Raw genomic sequence first — 19,609 nt, forward strand, 5'->3', positions numbered from 1 at the left:
GGTTGTTCAGAGGATTAAATACCTTAATGAATGGAAAGTGCTGACAAAATGCCTAGCATATAGTGAGAATTCAGTAAGTGAGTTATATATCAACTGCCCATTATGTACCAGGTCCCCATTCTCAAAAAACTTACATCTTAGTTGGGATTTATGTCTGAAACTATTTGTTTCATGTAAGTATGATAGAATTGACACTCAGCTCAGGTGGAAGAAAAACATAAGCAAGGAAAATAAGGTGTGCACAAAGGACACTAAGACTGGACTATCACAGAAGCCTTTCTATTCTACCAAGTGATTAGTATCCTTTCCCATATTTGTTTTTACTTTAAACCATGGAAATCAAAAGAAAACATTTTAGAAATATTGCACCAGGATAACATGGAAGATTCTGTTTTCTACCCAACAGTCATTAGCCATTCTGGTTAACAGAACTAAATTTGAGAAGTACTTGAACCCATTCCCAGGGGATGAATTAAAATAGTTTTTATACCATCAGTTATCCCATTCCCCTTTGCCAAATATTCTCTTGCCCAAGTCTCCCTTTCATGCAGCTAAAAGTAATCACATGATCAGCTCTAGCCAAATAAAACAAAAGGGGAAGTCTTCTGAAAATCTTTCTTCGCTGATAAAAGGAGCACACTGACTGAACCTCCTGCTTTTGACTACAGCTATGACGCCTAGAGCCACAGCAGCTATTTTTAAACAAGAGATGATAAGCATAAGAGGAAGCCACAGACTGAGAATGAAAGAACAGAAGGAGGGGAAGAGCTAGGACAGTGATGACACTGTGAAATAATCAAATATCCTAACTTCTTAGGCCACATTAGTGGGTTTTGTGTTTGTTGCTGATGCTTCCGAAACAGAGAGAATACTTTATGCTTTGCTCTCAAAGTTGTTATGATTACTTTCACTTAACTTTAACCAGTTAACTGCTATGTGTCCAAAACAGAAACCATCCCCACATGCCACAATATTTTGAATTTAATTTAAAAAATCAATTTGCAGTGCATATTATAAAAATAAATATATTACTCACAATCTGGGTGTTCTTGAATATTTTCAGTTGAAAATTCTCACAAAAAAATGATTTTAAAGCATTATAGATGTCTATGGCGTACAAAGGGGTAAGGCTCTAAATCTATTCTTGGGATTCAACCATTAGTTCACAAAATTTTCACTTGGAATGGAATTTTATAGATGATCAGATAAAACCCTCCTCATTTTACTGAAAATAAATCTCTAAGGCCTAGAAATCAATCAATTGTGCCTAAATCCCCTAGGCAGAGAGTGAAAAAGCCAAAGTTTCCATCATTAAACACCTTAAATTATGCACCCAAATGAAGATTACTGTTGTTTGCCCAGACCCACAGCTTGATGAATTTATCTTGCAGTTTGCCTTTGAGATCTGGCGTATGACTATATAGTGACCTCATTTTAACTGTTGGCATTTATCTTCTTTATTTTTAACTAAAAATTTGTGCACTGGGGGGTGGGGGGGTGGGGGGGGGTGTCCCTCAGCCCAGCCTGTGCCCTCTCGCAGTCTGGGACCCCTAGGGAGATAACGACCTGCTGGCTTAGGTCTGCTCCCGGGTGGCAGAGGGCAGGCCCAATCCCTAGGTGCAGCCCCTGGTCGGGCTCAGAGCAGGTCTGATTGGGGAGTTGGGGCACTGCCCTCTGTCATGCACAGAGCAGGGTGGATCGGGAGGTTGTGATGCCACCCTCAGTCACGCTCAGGGTAGGGCCAATTGGGGGGTTGGGGCACCGCCCCGTCATACTCAAGGCAGGGTCGATGGGGAGGTTGCGGCACCATCCCCTGTCACGCACAGAGCAGGGCCAATAAGGGGGGTTGGGGCCAAGTTGAAGGAGATGGCTATACTATTTAAAAAAAAAGAATAGGTGAAAAAAGTCAGAAACTAGATCAAGAAAGTAGAAAATTTAAGTGTTCAAAATGTGATAGAACTCAGTATTACAGTCCAAAGGCAAGGAAACTACTAAGATGTAGAGTACAGTAAATAATATGACTTTAAACATCACACATAAATGTTTTTTTAGTCTCTATATCTTTTTGACTGCAATAAGATTTAACTCAAAACAAATGCCATTTGGCTAGGTTTTATAACATTAGACTGAATAGTTAGTATTCCGGTCTCTTGTTTACTTAGTAAATATAACATTTTAATAAATGAGCATAAAGTAATAGAATAACACATCCCAGAATTTACTAAGTTATAGGTCACAAGTAAGGTGCATTTTGCTTTTAAAATCCTTTTAGTATTTTTCTTTTTTAAGACTATGGAAAATGACTAAATTTCAGGGACTCACGGAAAGCATCAGCCCCAAATTGTCTCCAAATTTTTAAATTTATTTTTATTGATTTCAGAGAGGAAAGAAGAGGGAGAGAGATAGAAACATCAATGATCAGAAAGAATCATTGATCAGCTGCCGCCTGCATGCCTCCTAATGGGGACTGAGCCCACAACTCGGGCAGGTGCCCTGACTGGGATTTGAACTGTGACCTCCTGGTTCATAGTATGACACTCCACCACACCAGCAGGGCAGTCTCCTAGTTTTTAATGGCTGTGTTTACTGTGATCTTTTTAAGCCAAAATTTTAAGCAAAATTTGAATAATCAAGAAGATAAAAACAAAGATAGCATAGAAAATCATTTTCCAATTATCTTAATCAAAAAATAATTTCAAAATTTAAGTCATGTTAAGCTAGTCAGAGAAAGATAAGTATCACATGATCTCACTCATATGTGGAACGAACAAAATAAAGTGATGAACAAAATAGATCCAGAGACACAGAAGCATGGACTGCGGAATCTCAGAGGGAAGGTGGGTGGAGGGGGTGTGGGGTAGAGAAGGTCAATTGGGGGGGTGAGGAGACATCTGTAATACTTTCAACAACAAAGGATAAATTAAAAAAAATTTTAAGTCATTTTTAATGATATGCAACAACTTACCATATTCCTTTTCATTTACTTCAGAGATGGGCTCAGAAATAACACTGCAGAAGGAAATGGCGCTTGCTGCTGAGGGATTCCGGGAATGCCCCATGTGGTGTGGCACCTTCTTCACGTTCTTTAAGGCTTCCTCCGCCTGCTCTTGCTCCATTGCTGCAACCATATCCTTATAGGCTTTCCTGGCTTCCTCAGTGAGTTCTACTAACTTATTAAATAGGCTCTAAAAAGAAAGAGATTTTGACTAGTCCATTTTTTTTGTTATACTTTCTATTCCTATTACTAACAATAAATCTCCACTGTTTCAAAGTCAGATCCACTTTCAATCAGTATGCCAACCAGAGGACCTTAAAAAACACTTTGTAACTTACATATATTTGTTTATTTAATTGTCACAAGACTGAGGAAATTTCCTGATTCAATACTAGTCACTACATGTGATATATTAAAAATTCTTGTAGAGTTTATCAATCAACAGCTGCACGCTTTAGCACCTGGCACTATAGTGGGTACAAAGACCAATGGAACACCACTCTGATCTCAAGAAACCTTCCATGTGGCTAGAAGGAGAAAACAGAAGACAGCTATGATTCAAGGCAAAATATTATAACTGCCTTAACATGTACAAAGTGTTCTGGCCTTTGGAGAAAATATCAAATCTAACTGTTGGGCATCAGTGAAAAATTCACGAAGTAATGATGTGTGATATAAGTCTTGAAAAATATGCCTAGGTAAAATTTTGAGAGATGGAGAGAGTGCATTCTTACTCATGCAGGTAAAATCTAATCTAATAAAAAAGAAACATGCAAATTGACTACACCTCCACTATGCCCCAAGCCATGCCCACCAGCCAATCAGAGCGACTATATGCAAATAAACCCAACCAAGATGGCGGCCAGCAGCCATGGAGCTGGAGCAAGCAGGAGGCTTGGTTGCCCCGGCGATGGAGGAAGCCAAGTTTCCCGCCTGCCCTGGCCGGCTGTGGCCTCCGCTCAAGGCAACAAAGTTTTAATTATAGAAGATAAATAAATCCCAGATACTGCTTCCAGCCAGCCTCCACTGGGAGCTTGGGTGGCTGGGGGCCATGGCCAGCCTGCAAACAGCCCTCAGCCCCTCACTCAGACTGGCAAGGCACCCCAGCAGGACCCCCTACCCTGAAGGGGTGTGGCCAGCCTGCAAATGGCCCTCAGCCCCTCATCCAGGCTGGCAAGGCACCCCAGTGGGGACCCCCACCCTGATCCGGGACACCCTTCAGGGCAAACCAGCTGGCCCCCACCCACGCACCAGGCCTCTATCCTATATAGTAAAAGGGTATTATATATGCAAATTGACCCTAACAGCAGAACGACTGGGAATGACTGGTCACTATGACACACACTGACCACCAGGGGGCAGACGCTCAATGCAAGAGCTGCCCCCTGGTGGTCAGTGCACTCCCATAGGGGGAGCTCTGCTCAGTCACAAGCCAGGCTGACAGCTGCCAGTACAGCGGTGGCGGTGGGAGCCTCTCCCGCCTCCTCAGCAGCGCTAAGGATGTCCGACTGCAGCTTAGGCCTGCTCTCCGCTGACAAGTGGACATCCCCCGAGGGCTCCCAGGCTGCCAGAGGGATGTCTGACTGCCAGCTTAGGCCCGGTCCCCTGGGGAGTGGGCCTAAGCCAGCAGGTGGTCATCCCCCGAGGGGTCCCAGACTGCGAGAGGACACAGGCCAGGCTGAGGGATCACCCCCCCCCCCCGAGTGCACAAATTTTTGTGCACCGGGCCTCTAGTAATGAATAAAGATACATAGAAAAGTACAAGGAATGGCCCAGTCAGCTCAGTGGTTGAGCGTCAACCTGTGAACCAGGAGGTCACTGTTCAATTCCCATCAGGGCACATGCATATTTTTTTTTAAAAAAGAATGAAACCATTAAAAAAAAAAAAGAAAAGTGCAAGGAATGGCCCTGGCCAGAGCAGCTCAGTTGGTTGGAGTGTTGTCCTGTACACCAAAAGGTGGTGTGTTCGATTCTTGGTCAGGGCACATACCCAGGTTGTGAGTTAGGGTATGTATAGGAAGCAACCGATCAATGTTTCTCTCTTACTCTAAGATAGATAGACATATATATATATCCTGAAAGTAGAATGTGGAGCTAAATAACCAGAAGTTCTCCTGTCAGTGAAACAGAAAAGAACATGAATGGAATTAATAATTAGAGTGAAACAGTAGGTGACAGAGCATGCTCCTGTTAAAAAAAAATGGCAAAACTCACATAAGCATTAAAGTTGTACTTCAATAATCATGAAGTCCAATAATGTCCAAAAGAAAAATGAAGTTTCCACAGCTACCAGAAAGACAATTACTTTTAGTAGTTCTTACATCATAATTCAGTAAGTTTCTACTCTGTTTAATGTCTTGATTTAGTATCACAAGACACCCCCCCACACAGCAAAATTTTTTCCTAAGTTATTATCATTTAAGTATAAACCATAACAAAATGAAAGAAAGCATAGCAAAAGCATCATATTGTTATGAAATAATATATCTTTGAAAATTAAATGTGTGAAAGATAAACATAAGTAGCATGCTTCACCCAGCTGACGTTTAAACTGTTTAAAGTAGCAGGTACAATAAACGCTGTTGCTGTGTTGATTTTTTTTTTTTAAAGAGAAGAAGAGACCAGATCATGGAAAGTGTTTTTTGTACTTATTTGTTTTGTTTTTTATTTGGGGTTTTTAAAGAAATTTTTTTAAACAAAATTTTTATTGATTTCAGAGAGGAAGGGAGAGGGAGAGATAGAAACATCAATGATGAGAGAGAATCACTGATCAGCTGCCTCCTGCATGTCCCCTACTGGGGATCGAGCCTGTAACCCGGGCATGTGCCCTTGACCAGAATTGAACCCAGGACCCTTCAGTCTACAGGCTGATGCTCTATCCACTGAGCCAAACCAGCGAGGGCTATATTGATTTTTTAAGAGGGTGGGTGCTAATTACTAATAATATGAAAAATATATTCAGGGTTTATTTATTCTATAAAAGGAGGGAGGATGTATTACTAAAAACAGCCCCTACGTGTTACATAAATATTTGTTTGCAATGTTTAACAAATCAGACTTCATAAATATTTGTTTGCAATGTTTAACAAATCATGCATTTAAGTGAAGCCACCAAAAAGAAAATAGGCACATGGATATGTGATTTTGAGATTAACACTGGTTTCAAATATAAATAAAACATAAACATTGTTGGGAATAAAAGAAAATAAAATTAAAGCGAAAAGCTATCAGGGAATAAAGGCCTTGAATGTCAGTGTAAGGACATGAAGCTTAATTCAAAGGTTAGTTTTATCAGATGGTAAGAATAACTTCAGTGTGCTACATTACTGTGAATGGATACACCGGATAATATATCAATATTCCCTTTATCTCCATATTAAAGTTGTCTTGGTTTAAACAATAAGTCACCTCCCTCAAAACAGCTGATGGCAAGTAAAGCAATGTACAAACAAAACTGGCAAGCATTTTGTAATATAAAACCATACAAATAACCTAATATTCAGTAATACACCAATATAATTAGAAATAAACATGTAAACTTTTCCTGACCTTGATCCCAGTATGTTTTTATCAGGTGGCTTTATATATGACCCTTCTTTTCCATTTATTACCTAAATGTTCACATATCACTTAACATAGCAGGCAGATATACTTTACCACACAATTTTTAAACAAGCATTTATTGCCTACTCATGCTCAGGTAATGTGAAAGGTGCCAGGGATACCTAGATAAGAAGCCTGCCCTCAAGGAATTCACAGTTAAGGGGGAAAACACATGAACTAGAGCAAGGCAGTGTGACATCTGTAACTGAGAAAAGCAAGGGCTACTGTGGAAGCATAAATATTAATTATATAATCAGAGAGTAGGTGGGTAGACAGGTGACAGGAGAGAAACAGAATGAATGGGTAAATGGAGGTATGCAAACATGGTGGCTGGATAGGAAAGGATAGACATTTAAATATATAGATAGTCAGGAAGAGGGAAAACGGTCCATCGGTGGTGTCGCAAAATACTTTAGAATCATTCTTAAAACATTCTTAAAACATTGTATATTAATAAGCATTACTCTAAATAGACTTTATGTTATCAGCTCTGATGGGTTAAGCTTTGTATTAGCTGACTTCGAGAGGAAGATGAAGGTATCAGAGATACAGAAGTATTCTGACAACTGGTTTAGAAATTTCTTTTTCTAAAGTAACATCCTCTCCAATTAAAGGATTCTTTTCTCTCTACTCTGAGTAGCAGCACAAAATATACCCAACATATATATTGAAGAAAATTATTTTACATAGTATAATATTGGATAATCTTTACCCAGCAGTTAAATAAATGATCAAGTATTACATAGTTGAACCCAGAAGAAAAAAACACTGTGGCAGAAATAGCTAAAAATCTTTTCAAAAAATGCTGTAGAATTAAGTTATGTAAGGGTTTCAACACTAAAAAAGGAAATGTAATACTCAAGAATGTTCCACTCTTTCTTGGAGAGTTATCATCTCACTTCTCCAAATGCTTAAACATAACATTGGCATGTGTCAACTGGGCAGGCAGAGTGAAAGAGGGTGTGTCTTCCAGAGTCTTACCTCGGCACCAAAGTAGTTGAAGATTCCCACTACACTAACAGGAACCAGCTTGTTCACACAGCGTCCCAGAGCTTTTCTTCCAAGGGCAAACACAAAAGGAATTTCCTGTTCCCGTGCCATGGCTATGACATTATAGAGAGCCTCATCCAGGCCACCTGAGAAAGTCAACACATCCAGAGGTTTCAGATTAATTAATTATTTTAGAAATAGCTATTTTCGCACCCAACATTAAAGCATAAAACACAACAGCAAAGAACTCTATGAAGCCTGTGGCACTTATGCTATTCCACACATTCTCCCTATTTGAATTTGTACTATTTATGGATATATGTACATATTTTCTTTCTCCCCAATTAAATTCCAAATTCCCTAGTACCCATAGGAATCAGCATATCAGGAGTCAAATTTCAATACAATAAACATTTGTTTAAAAGAAATTAACTAAAATTGTTAATAGTGGTTGATTCTTTTATTTAATCCCTCAGCTCAAATAGCAACCTATCACATATAATATTATATGTTACTGTTTTTATTGGAATTTGTCCCCTATGCAGAACATGCCTGATACTGCTACTTGATGCATCTGTTTACTCCAATCACCCAAAGTGGCTACTTTATGAAAAAAGTACAAATAAGGGTACATGACATAGTACAGAATACTTGTCTGCCGGCTCACCCAAGAACCTCTGTATTAACTGCTGGTTTCTAAGGGGCAAATCTCCATCATAAGCAAGACAAAAGGGCCATCAATGAAAGGTAAGGTAAAAAGGTAAAAAAGTAGAGTATATTTGCAGTGGTAAAGAAATGTACTCTTACTAGTCCCCATTCTGATTATAACAGATGGCACACTTAGTTGGCCCAAAGTAAAGCCTTCACTAGTACTCCATAGATGGGGATTTCCTTTACAATCCAATCTCAATTTTATTACTTAATTTCAGGTACTGAAAGATATTTTCTTTCCTCACATTCAATATATGCTTTATAACTAACCTCTGCTAAGTCATATGACTTCCACTTTAAAATTCACTGTACATCCTACAATTATATTAAATAAATATCAACATACTTCAAAAGTAAAATGTTCATACCTTTTGACTGGATTTTTTCACAGTTTGGAGAAATTATAACACACTTGATCTTGTTTAACTTCATATGTTTGGTAACCTCCCTCAGACCCATAACCAGCCGTCTCCTCGCTTTTGCTCTTACAGGATCTTTTTGATAGATGCGTTCCTGGAAACTGACAAGCTCTTGAAGAAGAAGAGTCACACATTCATCAATCTCTTTACAAAGAACCTGATTACAATACCTATAAAGGAAACCAAAAATAAGTAAGTTTGTCCTCATTTATTTTTCTGTAACTATAAAATTACTTTAGGAAAGAAATAGATCAAGCAAGAAGTTTTCATAAAAAAAGTAAAATTTTTAAAATACCTTATCCTTCAGTCAATTAGAAAAACAGAAGAGTTTTCCTGAATTACAGGAGATTGGCTTTTACGTAAAGGATAGATCAACCTCAAGGAGGTACTACCCAAATTCCCAATTATTAAATTCCTAAGGATATAAATAAAATGTTAGCCTGCTAATTAGATAAAAAAGAAATATAATGTTTTTGGTAAGGCGATAGAAGGTTATTTCATTCCAATGAATATTAAAGATGCTTCTAGTAAGTAGGAAAGAAATATAACTGCAGATGCTTAATGAATGCCCTAATACCAATAATTCATCCTTTACTCTTGGATAAGTCACAATATCTAGGCATTGTTTTCCCTTAACCATAAAATTACAGAGTTAACTAAGATGACTTAAATGGTCCTTCTAACTCCAAAAACTATGGCTATGGAGAATAACTCAGTAATTAAATTCAAACCAAAACATATCAGGCAAAGCAACTGAATGAGGTTCTTTGTAGTATATATGGTAACAATACAAGATAATAATAATCCGATATAATAAAAGGCTAATATGCAAATTGACCAAACAGTGGAATGACGGTCATTATGACACACACTGACCACCAAGAGGCAGATGCTCAACACAGGAGCTGTCCCCTGGTGGTCAGCGTGCTCCCACAGGGGGAGTGCCGCTCAGCCAGAAGCCAGGCTCACAGAGCAATGGTGGCAGGAGCCTCTCCCACCTCTGCAGCAGCACTAAGTATGTCCGACTGCCAGCTTAGGCCCACAGGGAGCAGGCCTAATCTGTCAGTTGGACATCCCCCAAGGGCTCCCGGACTGCGAGAGGGCACAGGCCGGCTGAGGGACCCCCTGAATGCATGAATTTCATGCACCGGGCCTTTAGTAGTAGTAGTAGTAGTAGTAATAATAATAATAAAGATAATGATGATGGAAATAAGTGTGAGGCCACTATAGTACTTAATTTTAGGAATTATTTCCTCTTAATATACTCTACTTTTCAAGTTCTAATCCCTAATCTTTTTCATAAGCAAAGTTCTACTTCTAATTACATTATAGAGTGGAAAAATCTACGCCTGCCCTTTTTCAGTAAAAAAAAAAAAAAGAAGTTCTGCTTTGGGAATTTTTTTTATGTTTATGTAAAAAATGTTTAAATAAGTACAAGTATGGCATTCTTCAGAAGGGAAGATAAAACTGGATAGACTGAGGAAAGATCAACTATCTTAAAGTATGCAAAATTAAAGAACAGAACATCAAAAATGCAATTTTCTTCATTCTGTTTTTCTTTTAAGATGTTTATTTTGTATGTATACAGCATTTTATGTTCCGAGAGTTTCCTTTGCTTCACATTTGTTGTTGAATATTAAATTAACTCCCCAAATCTAGGCAAGAAGTACTCGCTCAAAAGAATAGTATAAAGAAAAGGAACAAACAAACCAATGTGGTTTGGATTCACACAGATTTTACTTTCACCCTGGGCCTTGTTCATTGTCATTTTTAAAGGCAAAATTAATTTATCTGCACAAATGCAAAAAATTAATTCATCTACCGGCTGCCTCCTGCATGCCCCATTTTAGAATGTTAAAATTCTAAAATCCTTCATAGCAGTAACTGCTAGTTCAAGGTTATTCACAAATGGCCAATTTAAAACTTAGAAATATTTGTTCAAAATTAAACAGCTTTATGTAATAGGTTCACATAATGTAATAGGGTCTTAGAATCTTGGGATTAATTGGTTAGAGAGGGTTTTTTTGAAGGGTCAATAATATAAAAATTAAAAAGCAAAAGCACTCGGAGTGGGAAACCTCATAGTACATAAACTATTCAAACTCAGTAATTTACTGAGACTAAAACTTACTCTCTGAATCTTTTGCTGTGGATTTTGGTTATTGTTGAAGACGCCATTGGGCTGCCTATCCCAGAACTAGCTGGAGAGCCTTGTGACACAGGTGTCATACAGTACGGAGAGTTCTGACTTGCTGGAGAGAGTGAAGTATCACTGGGCATGCTCAGTCCAGTATCTGCAGAGATGTGGGGTGAGAATAAAGAATTTAGAAACTTCAAATACTGAAAATTCAGCTCTATATTAAAATCAATACAATCAATACAATTTAGAATGGCAGTTGTCTTTTGCATCACTTCCAAATTCCAGAAGCTAACAAATTGGACACTGTTCATATCACAAATAAACATTTCTCATACATACAAAAATGAAGTCTTCCTACTATCTCTCAAAATATACTAACACCCCCCCCCCCAAAAAAAAAAAAAAATTCAAGCATGGCCCACAGGTCTCCTCAGAAGAGATGAGAGAAGACCAAATGACCTAAAACATGTAAAGGTATTAACTTCTATACCAGAAGATCACATTACTCATGTCCTTCATCTCTATTTTCCTTCCTATTTCTTGGAAATCATTTTAAAAACTGTATACAAATTCCTATCACTGCTGCCAATGATGATTCTACTTCATTCATTCTCTCCACACCACTCCTGATTCTCAGGCACCACCCTAGATTCTCTCTCATTTGGTCTTTGTGTCTGTGCTCAGGCAGCCACATTTTTATTTATTTTTTTAAAATATTTTTTTATTGATTTTTAGAGAGAAAGGGAGAGAGAGAAACATCCATATGAAATAGAAACATCTACCAGCTGCCTCTTGCATCCCCCTAACTGCGATTGAGCCCACAACCTGAGCATGTGCCCTGACCAGGAATTGAACCGACAACCTTTTGGTGCACGGGATGACATTCAATCAACTGTCCAGAACAGGCAGCCGCATTTTTAGATGCCATCTAACTCAAATGCCTCCTTAGGTTACTGCTTCTTTCCTAAACACCTAAACTCAGGAAATGAGTTAGTATTTGTACATTCATCCATTAATTAGCAATTATACATATAGCTTCTTATCTCCATATACAATAAGCAAGACCAGTCCACTATATATCTTTATTACATTTCCTGACCTTCTCATCCTCACCCTAGTTACTAAAGTATATATGATAGGTATTTAACATGGGATAAATGTACCTAAATACAAAGGCAATGATACTTGAGAGTAAAGGGAAATCATAACCAAATATGTCCTAACTAAATAATCCTTAGAAGTAAATTCATTTTTCTAAACACAATGGAACACTGCTACTTAATCTATAAATAAATTAGATTTAAATTTGGTGAAAAATATTGAGGAATAAATATATACCAGCAGAAAAAGGGACCTTGCCAGGTCTCTCTTAAAATCTTTCTTCCACAGTAGTATAATTTTAGAAGGAATCTATAGATTTGCCAAGGTCCCAACTGGAATCATATGCACTGGCTACTGTATGGACTAAATCTTAGTGACCAACTGGACTGTGTATTATGACAGGCTGTGCATTCTCTACTCATTGTGGCATATGCATTAATTCATGACAGCAAGAAAGAGAATTAAAAAAAACAATTCACTTAAAAATAGTCCTATGAAGAAAGAGAGCCAACAGTGTTCCAGATATAAAAGAAGACAAAATGAAAAGAACTATGACAGTTATAGAGGACACAATGGCGAGATCATAATTATGAAGGGTTTATAATAAACTCAGGATTTATGTCTCAAAAATGCCAAAGACCTGCCATATACTACTACTCCCCTCCTTTTAAATATCTCCCTATAGAAGCATCTTCAAAAGAAACCACTCTCAAAAATAAAGAAATTTAGATAAAATATAAAGGAAAATAATATGGTAATTAGTGATGGCTTACCTATCAATTAAAATGCTCTAAACCAATCCATGAAAAGACAGGGGAAAGGAGTGATCTTACCTTCCTGGGAAACAATCTCCTGTGGCAAATCATCAATAAAATCTAAGTGCATTTCTATTGGTTCCTCAGATCCCAAAAGATTGTGGTCCACAGTTAAACGGCCCTTCTTTTCCTCTCTTTCTTTCAAAATAACCTAAAAGTCATTACCAGTCTTTCATTACTGATCACTCTTTAAGAATGTACTGAATATAAAATCTTCACCATTACAAAGGTACAGTAGTTTACTTAAACATGGACATGAGGGTTTTTGGTTTAGTTGGCTACATAGAAACTGACTGACAAAAAGGAAAATGTAGTTTCAGGTACCATAGCTGAAGGAGGGCCTAGATCCAAAATAAAGGGAGGAAACTGTGCTCGGTACTATATATCTGTACTACACCTATCTAGCCACACCTACTTCAGTCTTTAAACCCTGGGTGGCAGCACCTAGCATTACCCTGAAAATGGATAAAATTAAAAGTTTGGAAACCAGGTCATAAAGTTACAACAGATTTACATTTTGCAGTTTTCAATTATTTGGATATGGATTATCTCCTCCTAGTATCAACACTGAGTTAAATAGAGCAGTGCTATTATTTAACACGTATAAAGAAGATGAGGTAAGGTTTGCCTAAAACTACATGATACCACTTAAGTATTAGAATCCAGAACTTCTAATTCCTTGGGTCCAATGTTTTAGGATGCTAAATGTTTAACTTTAAAAAAAAATCTGGGAGAAAGAATTCACTCTTCAGGGCCCTGTTCAATACAGACAGATAGCCATGATGCTATGCTGATGATATAGTCCCAACCTCGAATTAACTAGTCATCACCTTTATGATGATGCCTATCAACATTTCATAATAATCTGTTGGCTAAAATGCCACACTACTGATTGCAAAACAGATGTAAATTCTTATTTATCCTCTAAAATAAATATCTCAGATTTTGGTTTACCTTTTTAAGTGCTGTGGGCCGTTTTAGTTTTACAATTTCCTTCTCTTTTCCTTTTTTTGCTTTAGAGGAAGTAATGTCCAAAGAATTAAAGGATGTCAAACAGGGCTGACTTTTGGTTAAAGGTTTTCTGTTAGTAGAATCTTTAGTGTGAAAAGAAGCTGCAGTGACCACTAAAAACAAACAAGAACATTAGTTTTACTACTACAGCCAAGTCCACATAGTTTGAAATTTTCTAATGGTAAATCTACAAAAACAAGAACATCCTCTTCTTGTGGAAAAACAGACATCAAATTATCAGAGCAGCACATAGCCATGTAGCATCGCTCAGATACAGCTTTTATCCATTTTTTCAACCTCTATAAGATAAAGACAAAGCAGGTGCAGACAACTAATTAGGCAAATCTGAAGTAGGGATATTTAAGTTATTAGTTCTACTCTACTTCAGCAACCCTCAAGCATGTCAATTTCTGCAACTGGTCTCCAAACCGAATCATTCTATCTCTGACATTTCAGAACTCTGCACCTCCCCTTATTCTCACTAAATCTGTGTCATATATGAGAGTCACACTTACATGTAGTCTAGCCCTCATTTCAGTCCGTCAGTAAAGAATGATCTCCCTCCAGCTGCATTCTCAGTACTATTCAGCAATTCTTTTCTGCCTGACTGATACCTTCATTCTCCTGTGGCTATCCCCAAATCCTTTACCAGTCTTAAACTTTAATCTCAATCCTCTCACTCTATCCGACACTTTCTTGAAACTGCTATTGTCAAGATCACATATAATCTTGCCACTACCAAATCTAATTCTCTTGAGTCTTCATTCTTTTTTTGTTCCTTTCAGCATTTGGTACCAAAGACCACATCCTTTTCCCCCCAAATTCTAACTCTGACTTCTGTAACTTAACACTCTCCTATTTTCTTATTCTTTCTTAAACCTATTCTCTGGTTCTTTTTCCTTTTGTCCTTTAAACCTGAGCATTCCAATAGCTTTATCCCTGAAGATCTTTTTTTCTAACTTTTCTTTCCCTGACAATCTTATGTATTTCCATCGCTACATTTCTATTTAAAACTCCCTGACTTCTAACATGCATACATAACTGTAAGTTAAGTGGGAATCACCAGGATCTCCCCAACTAGCACTTCAAATACAACAAGCCCAGAGTCTGTTCTTCCCCACAAAATTCTTCTTTCATGATCCTTATTTTGTTAGGTTTCATTACAGCCCTTATCACCAAAATCCTTGAGGCCAGAGAGTTTGCAGTCATTTTGACATGCTTCTGTATTTCATCAGTAAAAAACAAACTAACCTATCAATTCCTTACAAGCCTTTCAAATCTCTATCATCATCTACCTTTTTTTGGATTTTCCTAGAAAACTGATTTCTTTGTAATCAACACTTCCCAATGTAAACACTTGGAACAGATTAGAGGTTAATCTCTATCTACCGGTGAAGACTCCTACTCCCCCTTCAAAGCCCAGTCCAAATGCTATTATATATGAAGTCATATAATGGAATATCCTCCCCATACCTCCCTGTGGACATAAATTTCTTTTTTAAAAGTTCATAAAACTTTGCTGGTATCTTCCCTAAGAAGCTATTTTCATTAGTTATTTGTGTATGTCTTTCTCCTTGATTAGAATATAAATGTCTTTCCACTGATGTATCTTTCCATAGCTATATCCAGAGCACTGCTAAAAGTTCAGTTCCATTCCCTATAGTCCTTTACTCTTAGTGAGATGTTACTGACACTCTCCCCATCTCAACAACATGCCACTCTAAAGCTTAGCATGCATTCAATATTATTTTTACTAACTAGAGGCCTGGTATACGAAAATAGTGCACTTGGGGGGCAGTCCCTCAGCCTGGCCTGCACCCTCTCACAGTCTGGGAGCCCTCAGGGAATGTCTAGCTGACGGCTTAGGCCCACTTCCCACCTAAGGGGAGCAGGCCTAAGCTGGCTGGCCACCGCCACTGCACTCGCCAGCTGTGAGTCCGGCTTCTGGCTGAGCAGTGCTCCCCCTGTGGGAGTGCACTGACCACCAGGGGGCAGCTCCTGCATTGAGCGTCTGCCCCCTGGTGGTCAGTGCACATCATAGTGACCGGTCATTCTGCCGTTTGGTCTATTTGCACATTAGCCTTTTATTATTTGGATAGTTAAGTTCCAAACTGGATGGGTTACTAACGATCAAGTTAAATATTTAGCAAACAGAATTAAAGTTATATACCGGTACTTATTTTTTCATTTAAAAACATGAGATCCTTCACAAAGAAACAGAAAATTTAATTCTGCCACTCAACATCAGTGCTTCTGATTGGTTCCTTTACCTTCCCTTTATCTTATTCATCTTCTAAAACAAAGACTATGAAAAGAAATGAGGAACGTCTGGGAATAGGTCAATGGGGAAAACGGGGAGGAGGGGGAGGGGGAGGAGGGGGAGGGGGAGGAGGAGAAATAATAATAATAATGAGGAAGCACAGAGCTGCTGAGTTCTAAATTTGACAAGGTTTGCTGAAATATAAGTTACCCTTTCAGTAGAAAGCCAGGTCATTCATTCTCTCTCTCTCTCTCTCTCTCTCTCTCTCTCTCTCTCTCTCACACACACACACACACACACACACACACACACACACACACTTTAATAAAAACTTCAGTTTCCCATTTGGTTTTAAATTGGATAATTTAACAGAGAGCCAAATTACTATTGATTCTTCTTTTAACCTTTAAAGAAGAAAAACATTGGGTTGGTTCAAAATGTACACCACCTGATATCTGAACACAGACTTGAAGGACCTGAAGGAATAAGCTATACTGATATCTGAGCAGAGAAAGTTCTGGGAAAATGAAACAGCAAGCACAAAGATGCTGTGCTAGGGGCATGCTGGGTGTGCCTGTGAAACTGCCAGGGAGCTAACATGACTAGAACAGTGTACAGGAGAGAAGAGAGATAAGGGTAGAAAAATAACAGAATAACCTAAGACATGGCCTAAGCCTCTGGCTTTACTCCAAGTGAGATGATGAGCTACTGAGGGGTTCCCAGCAGCGGAGTGATGTAATCCAGCTTATATTTAAAAAGATCGCTCCTTGTAAAACAGACTATGGTTCATGGGCAGGAAAGGTAGGTTATTAGGTGGGAGGCTACTTAGTGTAGTATAATGATGGGGGCTACTAGGGAGCAGGAAAAAAGCTAGTGACTAAACTCCGGATTTTTTTAGATTCATATAATTTAAATTAACACTATGCAAAATAAATTACCAAAGCCAAAGAGCAAATTACTCAGACTGACAGCATCACCTGTGTACGACAGAGGTCTGGTATTAGTCATTTGCCGTGCTTTCATAGCTTGCTGTTGTTTCTCCAGAGCTGCTAACATGTCCCCCAAATCTAGCTGCACAGGTGTTTTACTCTTCTTTCCAGCTGCCTTTGATAAAGCTTCCTGCAAGGCAAACAAAAAACATTTACTTTTTCAATTCAAAAGTGTGGCAATTTAAGATGATTTTATTTGTCATTACTTCTGTCCATCCTCGTAAACCTACCAAATAAACTATTACATTTGTTCATAAAAATGAATATATATATATATATATATGTATATATACCTGTAATTTTTTTTGCTCCATACTTATTTCTGAATATTCTTGAGCTGTGGCAAGGGCTGCTGCTAAAGCTTTCTTCTTCTGACTTTTTGCACGTTTAGGAACTGAAGTTGTAATGGGAATTGGAGTCTGAACTATATTGATTGGTGAGTTTTCAGGTAAGTCATCCAACTATAATAACCAGAGAAAAACAACTGTCGGTGATTCCATAAATGTCTAATCATAAGGAAAAACAGTCAAGAATGTGGAACATAGCCCTGGCTAGTGTGGCTCGGTTGAGCATCAAGGTTGCCAGTCAGGGCATATGCCTGGGTTGTGGGTTCGATTCCCAGTCGGGGTGTGTAAGGGAGGCAACTGATTGATGGTTCTCTCTCACGTGGATGTTTCTCTTGCTTTTTCTCTTTCTCCCTATCCTTTCCTCACTCTCTAAAATCAATAAAAACATTAAAAAAAAAAAGAATGTGGGATGTTCTGCAGTATAACTGAACTAGACTCTTCAAAGGATTCAGTGTCATAAAGAACAGTGTGAGGTGGTGGAACCACTCTAGACTGGGAAATAATAGAGACAAAACAGCTTGATGCAACAGGTGATGCTTGTCTGCATCCCAGACTGAAAACAAAGTAACTCCAAAGTAAAGTTTTGCAACAATCAGGAAGTTTCAGTATGGAATGTATGTTGTATGATGTCATTTAATTTTCTTGTCCGCAGTGAAACTAACTATGACTTAGGACAGTGTCTTTGTTCTAGCTAGCTATGTTGACCTGTAATATTTCTTTTCAACATAGCCATAGTTCAAAAGATGTTCAAATATTTTGCTTATATTTTTAAAATGTTTTTATTGATTTTTTTTTAGAGAGAGAGGAAGGGAAAAGGGGAGAGAGAATGAGAGACAGAAACATTGATGTGAGAAAGAAAGATCGATCGGTGGCTGCCTCCCTCTGTATGCACTCTGACTGGGGACTGAACCCAAAACTTGGGCATATGCCCTGACCAGGAATTCAACTGGCAACCTTTTGGTGCACAGGACAATGCTTAAATAACTGAGCCACACCAACCAGGGCTTTGCTTATATATTTTTTTAAAAGAGTCACTTACTACTTTTGAAGAAAGTTTCTGTTGAATATTTTCATCTTTAGCATTTCCATTCTCATTTAGTTCTCGAAATCCATCTTCATCCTGAAAGTGTTTCATATTTCAAATAAAATCAGTTCAAAGTGATAAACTTTTAAGAAAAACATTTTATAATGCTTAAGAGTAATTAAAAACTGGGAAGTTAACTTTTTTAGTACTAATATTAAACTATTTAAAGTCAGTCTTAAAAAGGAAATCTTGCCCTGGCCAGTGACTTGGTTGGTTGAAGCATCATCCCATACACCAGTGGTTCTCAACCTGTGGGTCGCGACCCCTTTGGCGGTCGAATGACCCTTTCACAGGGGTCGCCTAAGACCATCCTGCATATCAGATACTTACATTACGATTCATAACAGTAGCAACATTACAGTTATGAAGTAGCAACGAAAATAATTTTATGGTTGGGTCCCAACATGAGGAACTGTATTTAAAGGGCCAGAAGGTTGAGAACCACTGCCATACACCAAAAGCTTGGGGATTTAATTACCCATCAAGGCAGGTATGGGAGACAATCGATCAATGTTTCTCTCCCTTCCTTCCTCTCTAAAAATCAATAAAAACAAGCAAACATATCCTTATGTGAGGATTTAAAAGAAAAGGAAATCTCATTTCTCTTAAACATACCTAATTTAATTATTCAAGGATGGGGCATATTCACACGTCCATTCTTTGTATTTCTACTATTCAGTTTTTATTAATAATTCTATCCTGATCTAGGGTAACAGAAAATAAATTTTAAAAGGAATTTATCACATTTCAGATAATTTGGAAAAAATTTAATCACAAGGCTTAATATGAAGTTCATTAATATATTGCCTGTCTGCATTAACACATACTTTAGCACAGGTAAAAATTAAAAACTAAAAAAAAAAAAATTAAATTTTCCAAAGTAATTTCTTAACCAGTATCCTGCTGTACATGGAAAATTATATCTAGCCCAGCTGATGTGGCTCAGTGGTTGAGTGTCAACCTATAAATCAGGAAATCACAGTTCAATTCCTGGTCAGGGCTCCTCCTGGTCAGGAGGCAGCTCGTCAATGATTCTCTCTCATCATTGATGTTTCTATCTCTCTCCCTCTCCCTTCCTCTTTGAAATCAATAAAAATATACTTTTTAAAAGAAAATTGTATCATATCTTTAGCTAAATGTAAGT

At 38.0% G+C, this 19,609-nt stretch overlaps 1 protein-coding gene across 7 annotated transcripts in view; it reads right to left on the reverse strand.

Moving 5' to 3' along the window:
- SECISBP2L (SECIS binding protein 2 like) overlaps positions 1 to 19,609 on the reverse strand; it is a 64,394-nt gene that overhangs the window by 9,117 nt on the left and 35,668 nt on the right. For 4 of the 7 annotated variants that reach the window (XM_036300843.1, XM_036300820.1, XM_036300819.1 and 1 more), the window contains 9 exons: positions 18,421 to 18,501; positions 17,328 to 17,495; positions 16,984 to 17,164; positions 13,729 to 13,898; positions 12,793 to 12,925; positions 10,850 to 11,012; positions 8,668 to 8,888; positions 7,580 to 7,734; positions 2,966 to 3,185 (listed from right to left, as the gene is read on the reverse strand). In XM_036300843.1, coding sequence (XP_036156736.1) covers positions 2,966 to 3,185; positions 7,580 to 7,734; positions 8,668 to 8,888; positions 10,850 to 11,012; positions 12,793 to 12,925; positions 13,729 to 13,898; positions 16,984 to 17,164; positions 17,328 to 17,495; positions 18,421 to 18,501 — 1,492 coding nt within the window. The remainder of the gene's footprint in view (positions 1 to 2,965; positions 3,186 to 7,579; positions 7,735 to 8,667; positions 8,889 to 10,849; positions 11,013 to 12,792; positions 12,926 to 13,728; positions 13,899 to 16,983; positions 17,165 to 17,327; positions 17,496 to 18,420; positions 18,502 to 19,609) is intronic. The other 3 variants (XM_036300853.1, XM_036300834.1, XM_036300858.1) reach the window with 2 other exon arrangements.

Source organism: Myotis myotis, unplaced genomic scaffold (genome assembly GCF_014108235.1).
Source record: "Myotis myotis isolate mMyoMyo1 unplaced genomic scaffold, mMyoMyo1.p scaffold_m19_p_1, whole genome shotgun sequence".
Lineage (NCBI taxonomy): Eukaryota > Metazoa > Chordata > Mammalia > Chiroptera > Vespertilionidae > Myotis > Myotis myotis.